Source organism: Cucurbita pepo, chromosome LG17 (assembly GCF_002806865.2).
Source record: "Cucurbita pepo subsp. pepo cultivar mu-cu-16 chromosome LG17, ASM280686v2, whole genome shotgun sequence".
NCBI classification, from domain to species: domain Eukaryota; kingdom Viridiplantae; phylum Streptophyta; class Magnoliopsida; order Cucurbitales; family Cucurbitaceae; genus Cucurbita; species Cucurbita pepo.
The window spans coordinates 2,068,230-2,085,308 of record NC_036654.1 but is presented as its reverse complement, the minus strand read 5'-3'; the positions used below and the strand labels follow the sequence as shown (position 1 = coordinate 2,085,308).

Below are 17,079 nucleotides of genomic sequence, written 5' to 3'. Positions count from 1 at the left end.
TGATACTAAAAAATAAAGTTTGAAGTAACCTAATTTTAAATTTCATTAATATCCTTCCATTTTTTAAAAAAAATTAAAAATAATTTTATTATTAATACCGTGTTTAAAAATATTTATGAAATTTTAAAAGTAACATTAATACTCTTTATTTTTATAAATAAAAAGTTCAATCGTTAATATATAGACAAAAACGTATATCCATACTTCCTAGATTATCTCCATACTTCTTAACGTTATTTTTTAAAGTTCAGTTCATGAATATTTTTTAAACGTGATACTAGCCGTAAAAGTATTTTTGAAATTTTTAAAAGAACTTTTAAGAGTATAAGTAAACTTTTGAAAACTCGACCGTATCCAGGACGGGTGAGCATGTTGGCTGGAGTATACAGATAAGACCTTATAATGTTCATAACTCAGGAGTTCACTTATTACTGGATGATGGGTGATAAAAAGTTCCCTCAGCAAAACACAGGTATTTATAGTAGCTAGAATCCTAATGATTGAACTTTCATTTTGCTATCTTGGCTGTGAGTTCTCTTACCAATTTAGCAGCAACCATGGCTGTCATCCCATCGACCGTGTCTCGCTGAGGGTTGAACTCGACGACGTCTGCGCCCACGATGTCCCCTTTAAGATTGTGGATGATGTTCAGAACATCACGGAAAGACAAACCACCTGGCTCAATATGGGACACTCCAGGAGCAAATGCTGGATCGAGAGAGTCGACGTCTATTGAAACGTAAACACCCTTTACACCGTCCCCCAGTTTCTGTGCATGATTCGACATCGCAAAAAGTTAGGACAATGCCTTGAAATAGATATGCAGGAATGAGATGAACTCGTAACAGAAGAGACAGAGACAGACCAAATTTTCTAAATATTCACGATCTCTTGAAAAGGTTCGCATTTCATACAGCTCGACTCCAAATCTTTTGCATTGGTCTCTTCCTTCTTGAGATATTGATCTTATACCAACCTGAAAAACCATGACTCAAAGTTCAATAGATTCAACCAATAAGGACTCGAAATATTCGAATGAAGAAAACAAAACTATAAACATCTAACTGAACCCCGCTTTTTCACATAAGCTCGAACAATCAAAACCGATACCGAAAGGAAAGAAACCTACCTGCAAAAGTCGTCTAGCATAACCACCTTCCATAATTCGTGCAAAAGAAGAAGCATGCGAGAAGTAGTTTCCCTCATAAGCATCATAATTATCGGGATGGGCATCGAGATGAAGAATATCAACTTGACCCCCGAGCTTCTCAGAGACAGCTCGGATAACAGGGTAAGATATGGAGTGGTCGCCTCCTAAAACCAGTGGACGTAGTGGATCCTGAAGGGGCAAGATTATAAATTTAACCCACTAAACCAATATGTAGAGGACAATGTGACATTTCAATGGCAAAAACTCTAACGACAAGTTATCAAATGAACGATGAACGTTTAGTCATTGCACGTGAAGTGGAATGGAAACATTGCTAATCAATGAGGCACCACAAGTGAAACAACTTTTAAACAAAAGAAAATATAAGTGAATAAAAATATGCTCCAGAGTTGCTCACCTCTTCCATCACCAGCTTGACAGAATCGCTCACGACTTTCATCAATCTTTCATCATCTACGCCGCAGTCCCTGATCTCTTGGACAGGGACATCACCGACATCAGTCAGCACTCTGGGGTCAGTAAGTTCTTTCCCTGCATTAGCAAAGCATTGTCTTTCACTAGGCATGTGAATTGTAGACAAATTTCATAATTTCAGCTAATATAAGCTATCAGGAAAGGGGGTTGGCCACAGATGTCAAGTGCAAGCAACAACAAAAGATTAAGTTACCATTGTTGTTTTATATTAAGAATGAATCAACTTTATTGCTATTCCACATTAGCAAATACTAAATTAAACTTAAACTTCCCAGAGATGACGGAAGAGAATACCTTCTTCAGTAGTTGGATTTGTACTCCCGCACCAGATGGCCTCCCTGATCCGAGGAGGTGCAAATGCTGGACCTTGAAGAAATGATGAGTTATGTCCCAAAGGAACTCCAAGAAGAGACGCTGATGCTACAGCACCTCCTAAAGCACGCACGAGCTCACCCTAGGAGGAAAACAAGTCGAAAAGCTTTAACGTTGTAATTGGCTGCTGGAAAACTCAAGTATCAAATACTCGTATTTTAAGAATGACTAAACCACCCTCACCTGCATCATGCTCACAACTCATCCTCACTAATCCTTAATGAGGCTTCACCCGCCTAAGAGCAACTCTCAGAAACAACAAGACTTTTAAATTATTAAATACTCGACCCGAAGCCTTAAGATTATCCAATCCTTGGGGTCACACTATCTAATCAGTTTGATTAAGTTGCCTAGATTTTGTTTGGTAAGGACGAAATCACGAGGAACCAGATCAATAAAAACATGAGAAACAAGAATAATTATTCGTTAAAGCAGCATACCTTGAGCTTTGCTCTCTCGCGAATGAGTGTTAGAGAAGCTTCAATAACACGATTTTGACCCTTCTCAATCAATGCAGTGGGAATGTTTGCAGCATTTAGTTTCTGAAAGTAATGAATTCCTCTCCGTCCTAAAACTGACATTTCTGTGAACAAAATAGTACATGTGAATTAAAATTGAGCAATGAACTTCTAATTCAAAAGGTCAGGGAAGAACAACTTACTCCACCTAATGAGCTGAGATCAATTATAGCTATCTTGAAAAGAAGTGTATCAAACCCAAATTTAGAATCCAAATTCTATAGGTACAATAAATAGCTTCTTTGCTCTATAGAAGAATCTAGCGGAACTCTGAGCCCACGGTGAGCTTGGAAGCTAACGAAACCATTGATGTCTTATCAACGTGCTTCCATAAGACCCATAATCAAAACCAATAAATTTTCTCTGCCTACAAATCAATATATATGGTGAAACGGAAATCTGAGGTTGTAAGCGAAGCGACAGTCCCCTGAGCAAGCGCAAATTCAAGGACAAAAACGTTATCGTACTAGATAGCGAAAGAAAATCAGGTAGAGATCCATATTTTAACAATTTTCTCTTCGAGAAAACGCCATTCCTAAACAAATAACAAGATTACCATACTTCAGGCAAGAAATTACAAACAATCGGTGTAAATCAACCTCAAGCAACCACAACTAACAGCGAAGAAACTCAAATCAGAGAAAACCAAGAGCGAGCGACAGTGTAATCCGCAATTCGTGAAATCCAAATGATCTTTTACCCATCCGAACAGAAAAACTCGGCCAAAAAGGTAAACAGTAATCATCTGCTTCCTTTTCTGTTCACTTTTCCTCAGAATTAAACCAGAATCATGAAATGAAAAATGGAAATGGAAGAGGAGAGAAAGGATATCGAAAACTTACTGATGAAGAGCGGCGAGTTGATGGGGGAGTGAAGGGCTGAAAAAGAATCGTATGAACGTTGTACTGCAAAGCAGAATAACCAAGAAAAAGTGGCAGAGCAAAGAGCAAACAGCACGCTTTCCAATGGCTGCCCTGTGACAATTAAAAACTGCTTTTTTCTTGAATTCTGGAATTTAAACAATATTTTTTGTTTTGTTTTGTTATCCAATTTTGATAACAAATTAGTTTTTATAAATGCTATATATATATATTTTTTTTTTTTTTACCATTGATTTGCAATAATTTTATTTATTAGGAAATATTTAAACTTTTAGCTAATTTCTAAAAATAAAAATCAGTTTTTTATTTTAGTTTTAAAACCTAAAAAACTTAAAATCAAAACTTCATTTAATAACCCTTTAATTTTTTAATTTTTAATATATATTTAATTTATTTGGACAAAAAAATATTAAATAAATAAATTACTTATTTACTAAAAATTATTTTAGCCATGGTTAATTATCTAAAATTGGACAGTAATATTTTATTAACGTTCCACATCTTAAACAAAACCTAACTAAACGGGTATTGAATGTTTTTTTGATTAATTGTTGTTAGCTCTAAGCCTAAACGGACCATAAGAATGAAGTTTGTTAGATGCCATCTAATACAAATTTAATATCGTATTCACGTTCTCAATCGTATTTACATCGAGATTGATCTATCCTCAAAGAACCATTCATCCAATTATAAATTAATAATAAAAATTAAAACAGTTATATAAAATATGTCAACATATTTCAAAATATATATATATATATATATTTTTTTTTTTCATAAAACATATTTAATAATTTACTACAATAAATATATGATACAAAATATGCTTAGTGTAAATTGAGTTGTTTTAAGTACCAAAACTAAATAAAATTTAAAGAATATTTAGGATAGGAATATTTGGAATGGAAGATAGTATATGGTAGATATATATATATATATATATGGGTGGTCTCAAAATATACTTTTCATATTCTATGTATTCTGTCTTGTCTTGTCTTTGCTGTAAAGTCATCCATATAAAATCTTTAGCCAATTTTTTTTTTTTTTTTTTTTTTTTTTATTTTCTCTNGTGTGAGCGTTCTTTCCTTTCCTTGTATTTTCTCTCTCCGATTTGTTGGATTCATCTTGATTGAGTGTAAGCGTTGTTGAGCGATCCTAACAATTGGTATCAGAGCTAACACCTGGTATCCTAATATCCCATTCTTCTTCTCTCCCTCCGGTAAGCTCTTTTGTTGCGGTCATCCGGATGAGAGGAGTCTATGGAAGGGATGAGATTGGAAGAATCGAGGGGGGTTTCGATTGCCATTGATGGGTTTGAGAGCCGAAGTAGCGGAGAAATTCGAGAAATCGACGGCGGTCCGAACCGGTAAGGCTCTGTTGCCGCCGACGTCGCCATTTAACCTCGACGGAAACCATCATCAATGTCCGCCTCCGACGGCGTTTCACATGGCTGGAAACCACCAATTCGCGACGGGGTTAGGATTTTTCTAGGTTTTGGGGGAAGAAATCAAAGAACATCATCAATAACTGATTGCTTCCTTACCAAGATCATCATGCTCTTGCTTGAAGTAGAGCTCTTAGCCATCAGTCCTGAAACTACAATCCACGAAAGTCAGACTCCTTTAATTTTAAAACAATCAACCACAGAATTATGAAAATCTAAGGCAAAACTCCCACTGTTCATGCCATAAACATAATCGAGACAAACAAAATAGCCTTAACAATTTAAGTTAACGAACTTTTACCACTCTCCCGATCAACAAACAACAAGAAAAAGAAACCAAGAACACGAAATTAAACTCAACGACTCGAATTCAAACGTTCAATCAACGAATTAATGAAAAAGAAACTCTAGCAGATTGGCAAGTAGACCATGGAATTAAGAGAAGAACTAACGAATATAACCAACGATCATCAAGAGGAAAAGAACAAACCTACAAGGGAGTTGATCAAAATTAATCGATGAGTGTGTTAGACAAACACGACTCTCCACAATGGTATGACTTTGAGAATAAGCTCTCGTGGCTTTGCTCAATGGTATGATATTGTCTACTTTGAGCATAAGCTCTTGTGGCTTTGCTTTGGGCTTCCCCAAAATGCTTCATACCAATGGAGAGAGTATTCCTTGAAAACCCATGAACATTCCCTAAATTGGCAGATGCGGGACTTTTCCCCAAGAGGTCTCATACCAATGGAGGGAGTATTCCTTGAAAACCCATGAACATTCCCTAAGGAATTAGCCGATGTGGGACTTTTCAACTTTTCTTTTCATCCAACAAAGCCTGGTGAGAGTTAAAAACGGAGCCGAATATCTCGAAAATGGTTTGATGTCGAGAATTTTGCGAGAACGGAGATTCGAGAAGTATGGGAGTAGGCTTAGCTATAAGTGGCAACCTCAGTAACAAAAGCATCAGTAGTTCCACCTTCTCTGATCAACAATCTTTTACCAATAATCTCCACATGAACAAACCCCATCATGAAAATGATGAAATCGTTTCATATCCCGCAGAATGATCTCTCTCTGGCTCATTTTACTTGCATATTTCATGAATGAATGACAATCCACACAAACTCTAAGGTTTTTCACTATCCTAATCGTCGTTTCCGGGGCTGTACTAACGAGCCCGAAAGCAAGCGCCAACTTCTCGCTGTGATGTCCCAGTGCTTCTTCCTTCTCTTCCTCTTCAATGTTATGAAGAACACACTCAATTCCTTTTGTGTATCCTTTTTCCCTGGCACCTGCATTTATCTCATCTAATTTCGAGTATATCTCTTGGGCACGGTTATGAGTATTATCACCAGCCACAAATCTATGTAACTTATCATCCACTTCCATGAAGCTCCATCCTGGATCCTTTTGTGCACCTCGATCTCGCATTGAAACTCTCACTCTCTCTGCATCTTCCCATCTTCCTACAGCAGCATATGCATTCGACAAAAATACGTAACTCCCCGGATGCTTCGGTTCAAGTTCAAGAAGCTTTTCGGATGCTAATTCGGCCATTTTAATGTTCTTATGAGCCCTGCAAGCACAAAATAGAGCACCCCAGACCACAAAATCCGGATTGATAGGCATGTCTCTTAGGAACTTTAGAGCTTCATCTAGTCTACCAGCCCTTCCTAGCATGTCTACAATCAGAGTGTAATGCTTCATAGAAGGCTCAATCAAGTAGTCTCGCCTCATACTGTCGAAAAACTCGAGTCCATCGTCTACTTGTCCAGAATGTGAGCAAGCAGTAAGAACAGCTAGAAACACCACCCCATCTGGCTTTGTTCCTGCAAACATACCGAGTTTTGAGTTATGGACAACAAAGAATAAACTTCAGAGAATAACAAACGCAAAATGAAGTTAAACCTGTAGACTTCATCCATTCAAAGTATTGTATAGATTTCTTAAAATGTCCATGGATAGCCCAGCCCCAGATCATAACACTCCAAGTAAGAAGACCCTTTTGTTTTATTTCACGAAACACCTCTCCTGCAGACTCAATGTTTCCACATTTTGCATACATATCCACAAGTGCAGTTCCAATCGTTTGATTCAATTTGAAACCATGGCTTGAAAGGTATCTATGGATCCTTAAACCAGCATCTAAGGCACCAAGTTTTGCACAAGCTGAAAGTGCAGAGACAATTGTGTAATCGTTCGGCCGTGCGCCTTCTTCGAGCATACAAAAGAAAAATTGCAGTGCCTTTTCAGGGTCTCCATTCTGTGAAAATCCATTCACCATTGTAGTCCAAGAAACCACATTCTTTTCAGGCATTTTCTCAAACAGTTCGTTTGCTGGACCCAACTGCCCCTTTCTCATGAAGCCATTAATCAAACTATTCCAAGAACCTGTATCCTTCTTAGGCATTGTCTCGAATAGCTCCGTAGCTTTTACCAAATTCCCCACTCTACAATACCCATGAATAAGAACATTCCAAATCAACACATTTTCCTTCTTAATTCTGTCAGGACTTTCATCAAACACCTTCAAGGCAGAACCCAAATCGTCAACTTTCACGTACATGTCCACCAACGAAACCCTCACAAAAGAATCAAATTCAAGTCCAAATTTCACAATCCCAGAATGTAAAGCACTCCCAACGCCACCATTGGAAAGAGCCGCCGCTGATTTGAGCACAAACGGAAAAGTAAGCCTATCAGGGCTAATTTCCCACCTCAGCATGCAAACAAAGTAAGCAATTGAGCTCTCGAACCTGGAATTTTCAGCGAGTCCTCGAATCAATGCATTGAAGAGGAAACTATTCTTCAACTCGAACCGCTGGAAGATCAAAACCGCATAGTCGACAGAATTTAACGAAGAACACGAAGAGATGAACTGGGTCACGACCCGGCTGCTGGAGAAGATGTTACAGCGGTAGAGTTGACCATGGATCTGACGAAGCTTGTGGGTCGAATCGGAAGCATGTATTAGATCGATGAAATGGGTTTCCTGAGATGAAATCTGAGGTGATGATGAAGAAGACGTTGAATTGAAGAAGGCAATCCTTGGCTTGAAAAGAACATGAAGATTTTTCATTCTGTTACTTCCAGTTCCATTCAATCGAAGAAGAAGCATAGAAATTATTGTATTGAATCTATCGATCTTGGATCTTGGAAAGATTAGAGAGAACTGTCAGCTTCGGGCTTTCCTTTCTGCCGTTTAAATGAGCGGGAACAGTTTGATTATTTGTTTATTTTTAAAATTTAATCTAATTAACATTTTAATTAAAAAAATATATCGTAATAATATCTTACCAACAAAATTTTTAAAAATTATAATTTCAAAATTACATGTAATATTCAATACCATATATATATATATATATATATATATATATATATATATATATATATAAACTTCCAACATCTAATTTAGTTTTATATCTTAGTTTTGATATATACTAATCCTTAGTATAAGGATCAAACTAAACTAAAATTAATAACATAAAAGAACTTCAACAATTCCAATCCGTCTAGCCTACTTTGAAGAATTTATAGGCCGACGAGCCTTAAAAACAAGGGATAAAAGGAGAACTTCAACAATCCTAGCCTGTCTGACCTATCTTAAAGAATTCACAGACCGACAAGCCTCAAGGACAAGGAACGACCACTACTTGACTTGTTAAACCCTACATGCATATATTAATCTAATAACAAACTTACCAAACAAACAAATTCAAGTTTAGAAACCATTACAAAAGTTTTAAAGGATAAATAAAAAGCATCGATCACTGAGAAAACATTGTTATTTAATGGTAAATGCCCTAAATATTTTTGCATGTAGTGTCACCAAATAACAAAATTTCAACAATAATCTGGACCATATCCACAGCAGCAGCAGCAAAAGAAAAAAGAAAAGATGATATGTTTTTTTTTTTTTTTTTTTTTTTTTTTTTTTTTTTTTTTTTTTTTTTTTTTTTTTTTTTTTTTTTTTTTTTTTTNAATTTATCTGTAACATGAAATTAGAGAACACCAAAGAAGGGATTCTTAATTGCAGAGTCGAGCTCAGAGCCAGCTGAATTAAGCACTGCTCTGTCAACTTTGTCTCTGGGCAGAAACAAGAACTCATCACCTTCAATTTTCTCAAACCCACACAGCTCTAGAAACTCGATTCCTCCTCTCAGTGCACCCACTCTATCCTGTTGCATCCAATCAGTAATCCCAGTTTAGTTTCACTATAACGTAACAAGAATGGGACGGGACTGCAAGCGATGTGCTCGAGAATATATAAATTTATCAATTTAATCCTGAAGTTTTTATGGTTGGGTCTAATTAGTTCTTATACATTACTCAACTTCTAACTATGATGTGACAATTTTTACTACAAAAAAACATTTACTAATTTGATATGATACAACCAGAATGAAAATGGCTGGACTAAATAATTAGAGCATGTGACACTTTCCAAACCCACATAATGAATCCCTTCTATGAAGATCACACCACTTACTTTTCAAACCCATATATCACTTCAGTTCAAATAAGCAAACTTTTGTCTACAGTACTAACAGGAAGAACTATATAGAATCACAATCTCAAAGTTCAAGTACGAAATAATAACTTCTAATATTTTGCGATTAAATAGACAATAGGTCGAAGTCTCCGGATCAAATCTGTTATTTAACTATTTCTAGATTAAAAATTACAATGAACAAGAAAGAGGATAACTAATCGTGCCACGGAGTGGCAGCAAGTATCACAAAATCAAGTTCACTGTCATAATGTTAATGGTCGAATGATAAATTCCAATGGAGAAAGATCATTCTTGCTTCATTGCTTGTTATATATTATGGGTCCAGCTGAAAACAGATAATTGGTTTGCAAGTATGTGATATAATGAAGTATTTTGGATTAGAGAGTTATTCACCAGAAAAAAATCGCGGCAAAAGAGAAGCATAAAAAGGGCCATCAATATAAAAAAAGGACAACAGTCCCATTAATCATCCAATTGGGGCAGTTACCTGGAAAGTTTGGTTGCTGAGTCTAATCTTTCTGAACTTCTCTTCATCAGGATTTTTCACCACGTTTCCCACATAAGTTAGAAGGGTTTGAAACGCCCTCTTCACTTTAGCATCATCCTCCTACCACAATAGAAGCAGTTCAGTAAGCCAAGCGGCCACTCTAATCAATGGAATTTACTTGAGAAACGAAAGATGAATAGAAATTATCATTTCAGTATTGACGTTCAAGAAATTAGGAGTGACGTCTTTGACTTGGCTAAGTTCACAACTTCTAACGGGTGTAAAAGTTCAATTTTTTTTTTCCAGTTATACCCAATAATATAAGTAATTGTACTTCTATGTGTGTGTGCGCGCATATAGGCAAGTAATTGTAACTTGAGTGGGTTCTTGTGAGTTCCTATTTTTGTTGGAGGGTTTTATGAAATCTCAAATATATTTACCTTGTGATTGGACTTTAATGATCGCAAACATTCCCTCATTTGCTCTGCTTTTGAAGCAGGTCTAACCGGCAACGAGAGCTGCAGTTCAGATAAACTAATATTTAATCACAGGTACTCTATGCAATTCAGAAGTTAAAGAGTAGATTCCGTATCCGGAAGGGCAGGCAATACCTTTTTCTCTTCAACAACTGGGGCGGGAGGTTTCGCAGTGGAAGGATCTTCTGCTGGCAACCCAAGTCTCCGTCTTCTTTCCGCCTGGGGAAAATAACTTCTTTAGGACAAAATTCAATTCTATTATCATATTTCCCACAACTAAAACATCAGTAATATGTTTATTTAAAACAAAAATGAAGAATTTTCACTCTTTACCAGCCAAAATAGCATTCCTTTTGGACCATCAGGATTTCTTTTGCATAAAACTTTGTTCTTCAAGGTGAAGAAAATTAAAACTCATTTCATGATGAGCATTCTGTTGGTAGCAACCTTTTAATACTAAATAGTCATAAACACCGCCATATCTCTTGCATATTATTCATTATTTTTTTTATGAGAGAATAAGTTTCCATTAATGGAAGGGGAAAGTTTATAAACTAAGCTTTCATTAAATGATCTTTTTGCTCCGGAAAGTTCTGTTCTTTAATCTGTTAGCTTATCGGCATAGCTTATCCGGGAAGTCCTATTTATTAAACATTATTATAATGGGAAGTTTTTCATGATCCATGCTCACTTAACAAATCTCAATTAATCTCATTATATTTGGAATTAAGAAAATCCAGTATATAAATATCCTAGCTGGGCTGACTTGACTTAGAAAAGGATAATACACACTGATGAGACAGATTTCACCACCGAGGTTTCAAATCATGACTCCAAAGAAATTAGTCTCTGCCTTTTAACCAGTAGACCAACCCCGCTAGTTAAATAATTGAAATTACCGGTTGCAGTCTAATTATCACTTCTTTTCACGGCTGAGGTTACTGAAGAAATAATTAAAGGTGTAAATACAACCACAACACTAAAAATAATTTCCGTAAACAAACATGCAGCGATGCATTTAAAATATTTTAGATTAATCTGAAAAGTAATCACAGTCAGAAATCAATGCAGATTGATTCAAGAAGAACAACGCACTTAAAAGAATATTAAAAATGAAAATCTTAACCATGGCTTCATTGCATTAATCAAACAAAACTCCAGGATCAGGAACTATCAAAATACCTTGTCCTCTTCAAGTTTTTGACGAATTTTGTCTCTGGCTCTTTTCTCTTCTTCTTTTTCAGCTTTCCTCAAGGCCAATATTCTACAACGGGAAAGGTATTTTGCAGTTGAAAAAGGGAACAAGCTTGAGTACAATATCGTAATAATGCTTTCAATATCACAAGAACAATTACAGATATGAACAATTCTATCAAACTGTAATCATGCTTTCAATATCATAAGAACAATTACAGATATGAACAATTCTATCAATCTTAAAAATACCGTAACAAAGACCCAAAAAGTACCTTTTTCTCTCATTTAATTCCTCGATCCTTTTTGCTTCTAAGAGCTCCTTGCCAATTCGAATTCTCTCCTGGAAAAAAAAAAAAACACGTTATATTATATATTCAAGTTGTCACAGTCCTTAAAAAGCTAAAAGACCCAGCTTTACTACTTTCACTTTTCCATGGCCCAACTTCTAGTTCAATCACCAAAGTAAAGAAAGAAAAAAGGAGCTTGATTATTAAAATTAGAACACAAACATGAAAGAAATAAAAGAAATGACAACAAAAAAATTTTAGAATGAAAATACGATAAGTCTTCATCCTAATGTTCCTCATAATTATAATTATTTCTTGAAAGATTTCTGTAAAAAAAAAATGAATGTAACAAAAATACCTTTTCCCTTTCTCTCTCTGCTAGCTTCTCTTCCTCCTCTTTTTTCTTCCGAGCTCGTTCCCTAAAAAATAGTTCACCATATGAGAAACAGAATAGCAAGAAAATCACCAAAAGTTTGCTCGTTCACCTAACAAAACAATGCTAACTGGCAATTATGCAGTCAGAGGAATAAGTTAAATAACAGATTTGATCCGGGGAAAATAGATATTGTACTCCCTTTGGACGTTAAAAAAAATTGTAATCCTTACGTAATACAATCTAATTGGAAGTCACTCTTTAAATTTGTTGAATTATGGGAGATATATTATTCTCCCCCTATTTTGTATTTTTAATTAATTCAATCTTACCCAAAAATAACAGTAGAGTTGAAAACCCAAAAGAAAAAAAAGAACAGAACAATTTAGCTCAATGTTGAATTTAACATATAAAAACTGAGGAGATTTTCGAGGGTGAAAAGGATAAAGTTCTCTCTGGATGAGAGGTATAGAACAAGCTTGATGACCATAGGATTTTTATTCTAGTAACATTCAGCAAAATAAAGAGATTAAATAAAATTGCTTTTAAAGCATTAAAATAAAGCTTGAGTTTCAAGAGAACCAGAGAAATTAACATAAACACACAACCAGGATGAGTAACTAGAGAGGAATTTATCGAAATAAGCTTGGTAATACAAACATGCTTCTGTCTATTCAATACTTGCTTCATTTCACTGAGTGACCTACTCTATACCTTAGCTCCTGCTGTTTTGCTTTCAGTTGCTCAGGTGTAAGAGCAGGCTTGGGAGCCTCGACCTTTGTATCCTTAGGAACCTGCAAGATAAATACAAAGTCAGGTGTCATTCCCTGCAATGATTAAAAATGCACACAGGGATGTCATATGTCCTTTTGGCCTACTGTCTCTGTCAAGATTTTTTTTTACTTGGAATACAACAATATAATATGTAAGAAAGATGGTATGACATCCTGCCAACGAAGATTACAAAAATGGAAAGGATGTCATACATCTTGGCTACATTGTGTCGGTTCAGTTTTATATAACTTAAAAACAGAATGGTTTGTTTGATTTGGTTTTTTCATCAATTTGAGCAGCATTGGTTGATTCTGCAAGTTTCTTAATTTGTTTGGTAGATTTTGATCGGTTTGATAAGCTCTTCTTTTTCTTTCTTTTTTTTCTGTGTTTGGATACCTAATACAAACCAAACTAATTGTACCTCTATGGTGAACCCATCCTTTGGTTTGGGGCTCTCTCTCTCTCTCTCTTTCTTTCTTTCTTTCTTTCTTTCTTTTTTTTTTTCTTTTTTTTTCTTTTTTGTAAATTTCATACATCAATGAATAGTTTCTTATGAAAAAAAAAATAATTGTTTTGTATGTGTAAAGGAAATTAGACATAAAGAGAAAATCAAAGATACAAAATATTAAAAAAAATATGAACAGCATGTCATACCAAAGGCATCTGATCTATCTCTGGATCATTCTCATGTTCGACTACCCAATTGACTGCAGCCTCCAGACTTGCATTTCCTAATATGAGAGAAACGAATGCTTGTTAATTAATAGATAGAGAAATGATAGTTATATTAAATTGAATATCCCAATATTATGCATGAAAATGGTCTATATAACTGATGGATGAGATGAGGCGGGAAAAGAACCAAAATAAAGCACTATTAATGCTTTGAGGAGCATGCTTAGGCCCTTTTCAAGAAGAACTTACCATGTACAGTTTTGTAATTATCAGTTAGTCTTGTTCTTTTAGATTGGAGTCATATTTTTCGTTAGTCCAAAACTCCTTTTAGGACTGGTTTTTTTGTATGCCCGTGTAAATACTTTTATCTCTCTCAAAAAAAGTGGGCTTCTAATCCAAAGATCCATAAGGAAGTAATAGGAACATAGAAGTATAAAGTATCTTCACTTTGGTTACAATTTTTCCAATCAGGAAAGATAATTTGACTCCATAATCCTTTTAATTCTACATGAGCGGATTGATTCTCTCTTTTTCGTGAGAAACTTAACTTTATTAGGGACTTTTCTTTGACAATGATAAGTGTCTAGGCCAGCTTGTATGCACAACTCAACTAATCTCACTGAACAACCGCTTGACCCAACTTCATTTGATTGACATGAAACACAAATAAAAAAAATGAAGTAATACAAATTAAAGAATACAGACAGATCATCCAAAAAAAAATATATCAGCACACCTCAACCAATCATAACTACGATGATGACGACAACAACAAAAAAGTGACAGTGATTCACGCTCCCACTACAAGCATACAAAAGACCCTGAATGGAGTAGTTACAAAAAGCTACTCCAAATCGTATTACCTATGTTGGAAGAATATTGAAAAAGGAGGTCCACAAAACATTCCAGTAAGAGTCGTGGAAGTTGTGAACACTGAACTCAGATACTAGTTTACTAGAGAGTTCCAATAAGTTGACTATCAATACTCCAGTTTTGAAGAAATAATATTGCATGGGTTGTACAAAAATCTCCAAGTATATGACCATATTAAATTACCACAACAACAAATAGAAAAAAAGATTCTTATGTTAGGCTATACTGAATCATTTAACAGGAAATTTGAAATGAAAATAAAAAGAAACTTGCATTTCAACTTTATAAACATCTCACCAGAATAATAAAGTGCACGGGTTGCTCGTGCTGTTGCGAAGCCCATAGATTCAAGTTCCTCCAATATACTCTTGTTCACCTCTGGCACAACCATTTCTGGATACAAATGAAATAATAGTAATAATAGTACGTTACTAGTTCACTCCAGGGGAAAAAAGTACCAGTAACCCAATAGAAAGACAACAAATATGCAGCTTGATTGCACACATGGCCTCTCATACCAATTTCTCCTTGCACAACACTAGTTTTTTCTAGTCAGATGTCCTTTTTAATGATAGACCATCGTATTTAAAAGGAACGCTTCATAGAAAAAATTTCATGCATGGTGCCGACTGACTTGAAGGTATAAGGTCTGGGGATAAATTAATTGGAGAGATGTACAGAGAAGAAAGGGAGATGATGGTGGTGGTGTGAACAAAGGTGTCTTTTTTTTTTTTTTAATATTAGAGACAACTTCATTGATCAAATGAAATGCACCGGAGAAGTGGGAAGAAAAATGATGAAAGCTGTTGGGCATCTAAGTTCATAGGTTGGTAAGTCAAATCAATTTACGTATTTATCGTTTAACTTGCAACACTTGTGAATGAAAACCTATAAAACATGGTGGTAGTGAGGTCACATTCAGTTTCTTCCTTTGATTGATAAACCCCCAGGGTGTTTTTCACTGGGTTTTACATTATTTTGGCTTAGAGCTTCTTTCTTAGGTCCGTGAATGGCAGGAACTAGGAAGGAAGGAAAGAAGCGTTGGTGATCAAGAACCCACCAGGGGAAAATACTACAGAATAGATCAATTTAACATTACAACCTAAGAACTTACGTTGCCTAATATCCTACATCAGGGACTTAGCTTCGTCTTAAAAAGGATGTCCACCGAACAAAGAAAATAAGTAATTTCTGAGATACCATTAGACAGTGAATGAAAAGGTGACCTTGGGACTCGTTGTCCTGTTTTTGCCATTGAAATAGTAAGTTGGAGATAGTGTAACTGAGGCGTTTTTTCTCTATAACTTGAACTCTAGAACTGGCATTGTCAAAATGGATGTCCATCAGACAGCCACAAACCTCTACACCATTTAACCTTAGACATTAATCGTCAAGACCTGGGTCCATTTCAGCAAATATGTTCTTTCTTTAACATCAAACACACAATTCATTGATGAATGCAAAGTTAAAGAACTGATTATAGCAAGACTTGTTCTATACCTTCAGACTTGCTAGCACTTGCATCCCCACCATCTTCTGACTCCGCAGCTACCTTCGGGGCCTCCAAGCTTATTGGTTTTGCAGCCTCCAAAGTCTTATCAGTAAACTCAGTGTGGCCAGTCCTTTTCGTGTGCAAATCACTTTCCTACTCCACCAAACACCACAAAAGATTCAAAATACGTGGTTCTACTAAACACAATTACAGATTCCAGCAAAGCACGCAAATGAATTAGATATAAAATCCAAAGAAACTGCCTCGGAATTCATACCGTCTTGGATCGGCAGGGCTTGCCGCAAGCAGTGCAGATGAGATTGAGAACAGCTTCAGTGGACTCAGAGAAGTTGGAATGAGAAGTGAGTTCAGCGTGTTCTTGAGCTTCTTCTACGGATCTCAAAAGAGCGCCACAATCCCCGCACTTAAGCGATAGGCCAGCCATTGATGCCAAATTGTTCGATTTGAATTACAGAATTCGAATCGAAATTGATGCTGCAAATCGGCGGATTGTTCCTCCTACCTCTCGATCCGTGTGATTTTTCGGTTGCTTGTCCCAAAGAAAATGCGAAAAAATTGGCTGAGAACTGAATTTTGATACTTGCCGTAAACTGCACCGCCCGCTAACTCATCCAACTTCGTAATTGCATTTTCCATTCGTTTTGGGTAAATCACATTTATTCACGTCTTATGCAATTAACAAAAATATCCGATTTTTGCATTTTTTTTTTTTAATCTTTTTACAATTTTAATAATATCCTTAAAAACTTTTAATAAAATCTCTAAAATACCTATAAATTTTAACAATATCTAAAATCATTAATATTTTATTCTAAAAAAAATTCTTCAATTTTCAAAAATACCATTTATACGATGGTTTATATATATATATATACAAATACATATATACATATATAAAAAATAAGATAATTTTGTGCTTTTATTTATATATATATATAGACACAGATACATACATAAACTAAAGTAGAGTAAGAACGGGACAGAATATAATCCTCATTCCCTGCGTCCTATTTAGTTAAATGAACAGAGAATATAATCCTCATTC

The 17,079-nt window shown here is 35.5% G+C and overlaps 3 protein-coding genes across 5 annotated transcripts; all 3 read right to left on the bottom strand.

The window, feature by feature from the left end:
- Window positions 1–384: 384 nt before the first annotated feature.
- On the bottom strand, window positions 385–3,516 carry LOC111779084 (arginase 1, mitochondrial-like). Of its 2 annotated transcripts, none has more exons than XM_023659143.1 (7): window positions 3,378–3,516; window positions 2,458–2,600; window positions 1,940–2,099; window positions 1,569–1,702; window positions 1,130–1,339; window positions 866–976; window positions 385–769 (listed from the first exon to the last, which is right to left on the bottom strand). In XM_023659143.1, exons 2-7 carry the CDS (start codon window positions 2,596–2,598, stop codon window positions 509–511), a joined length of 1,017 nt encoding a protein of 338 aa, XP_023514911.1. In that variant the 5' UTR covers window positions 2,599–2,600; window positions 3,378–3,516; the 3' UTR covers window positions 385–508. The 2 variants fall into 2 exon arrangements, with proteins under 2 accessions (XP_023514911.1, XP_023514912.1); XM_023659144.1 differs by lacking the exon at window positions 3,378–3,516 and adding an exon at window positions 2,679–3,347.
- Window positions 3,517–5,469: 1,953 nt separating this feature from the next.
- LOC111778282 (pentatricopeptide repeat-containing protein At1g04840) lies at window positions 5,470–8,049 on the bottom strand. The gene is made up of 2 exons (XM_023658003.1): window positions 6,772–8,049; window positions 5,470–6,692 (listed from the first exon to the last, which is right to left on the bottom strand). The coding sequence occupies exons 1-2, from the start codon at window positions 7,979–7,981 to the stop codon at window positions 5,860–5,862; spliced, it is 2,043 nt and encodes a 680-aa protein (XP_023513771.1). The 5' UTR covers window positions 7,982–8,049; the 3' UTR covers window positions 5,470–5,859.
- Window positions 8,050–8,635: 586 nt separating this feature from the next.
- LOC111779095 (chromatin assembly factor 1 subunit A) lies at window positions 8,636–16,678 on the bottom strand. 2 transcript variants are annotated; one of them, XM_023659159.1, is made up of 13 exons: window positions 16,291–16,678; window positions 16,022–16,166; window positions 14,819–14,914; window positions 13,628–13,704; window positions 12,914–12,993; window positions 12,185–12,245; window positions 11,812–11,879; window positions 11,525–11,606; window positions 10,478–10,561; window positions 10,307–10,384; window positions 9,867–9,986; window positions 8,848–9,044; window positions 8,636–8,800 (listed from the first exon to the last, which is right to left on the bottom strand). In XM_023659159.1, the coding sequence occupies exons 1-12, from the start codon at window positions 16,456–16,458 to the stop codon at window positions 8,868–8,870; spliced, it is 1,236 nt and encodes a 411-aa protein (XP_023514927.1). In that variant the 5' UTR covers window positions 16,459–16,678; the 3' UTR covers window positions 8,636–8,800; window positions 8,848–8,867. The 2 variants fall into 2 exon arrangements, with proteins under 2 accessions (XP_023514927.1, XP_023514926.1); XM_023659158.1 differs by lacking the exon at window positions 8,636–8,800 and having other exon boundaries at window positions 8,837–9,044.
- Window positions 16,679–17,079: the final 401 nt, after the last annotated feature.

Excerpts from the sequence above, each read along its gene's own strand:
- LOC111778282 (XM_023658003.1), bottom strand. The coding sequence starts at position 7,981 with ATGCTTCTTCTTCGATTGAATGGAACTGGAAGTAACAGAATGAAAAAT. Across the intron at positions 6,693-6,771 it reads TGAATGGATGAAGTCTACAG|GAACAAAGCCAGATGGGGTG; the intron begins GTTTAACTTCAT and ends GTATGTTTGCAG.
- LOC111779095 (XM_023659159.1), bottom strand. The coding sequence starts at position 16,458 with ATGGCTGGCCTATCGCTTAAGTGCGGGGATTGTGGCGCTCTTTTGAGA. Across the intron at positions 14,915-16,021 it reads AAGTGCTAGCAAGTCTGAAG|AAATGGTTGTGCCAGAGGTG; the intron begins GTATAGAACAAG and ends ATTTGTATCCAG. Across the intron at positions 9,045-9,866 it reads TCAGCAACCAAACTTTCCAG|GATAGAGTGGGTGCACTGAG; the intron begins GTAACTGCCCCA and ends TGGATGCAACAG.
- LOC111779084 (XM_023659143.1), bottom strand. The coding sequence starts at position 2,598 with ATGTCAGTTTTAGGACGGAGAGGAATTCATTACTTTCAGAAACTAAAT. Across the intron at positions 1,703-1,939 it reads AAATCCAACTACTGAAGAAG|GGAAAGAACTTACTGACCCC; the intron begins GTATTCTCTTCC and ends TTGCTAATGCAG. Across the intron at positions 770-865 it reads GTGAATATTTAGAAAATTTG|AAACTGGGGGACGGTGTAAA; the intron begins GTCTGTCTCTGT and ends AATCATGCACAG.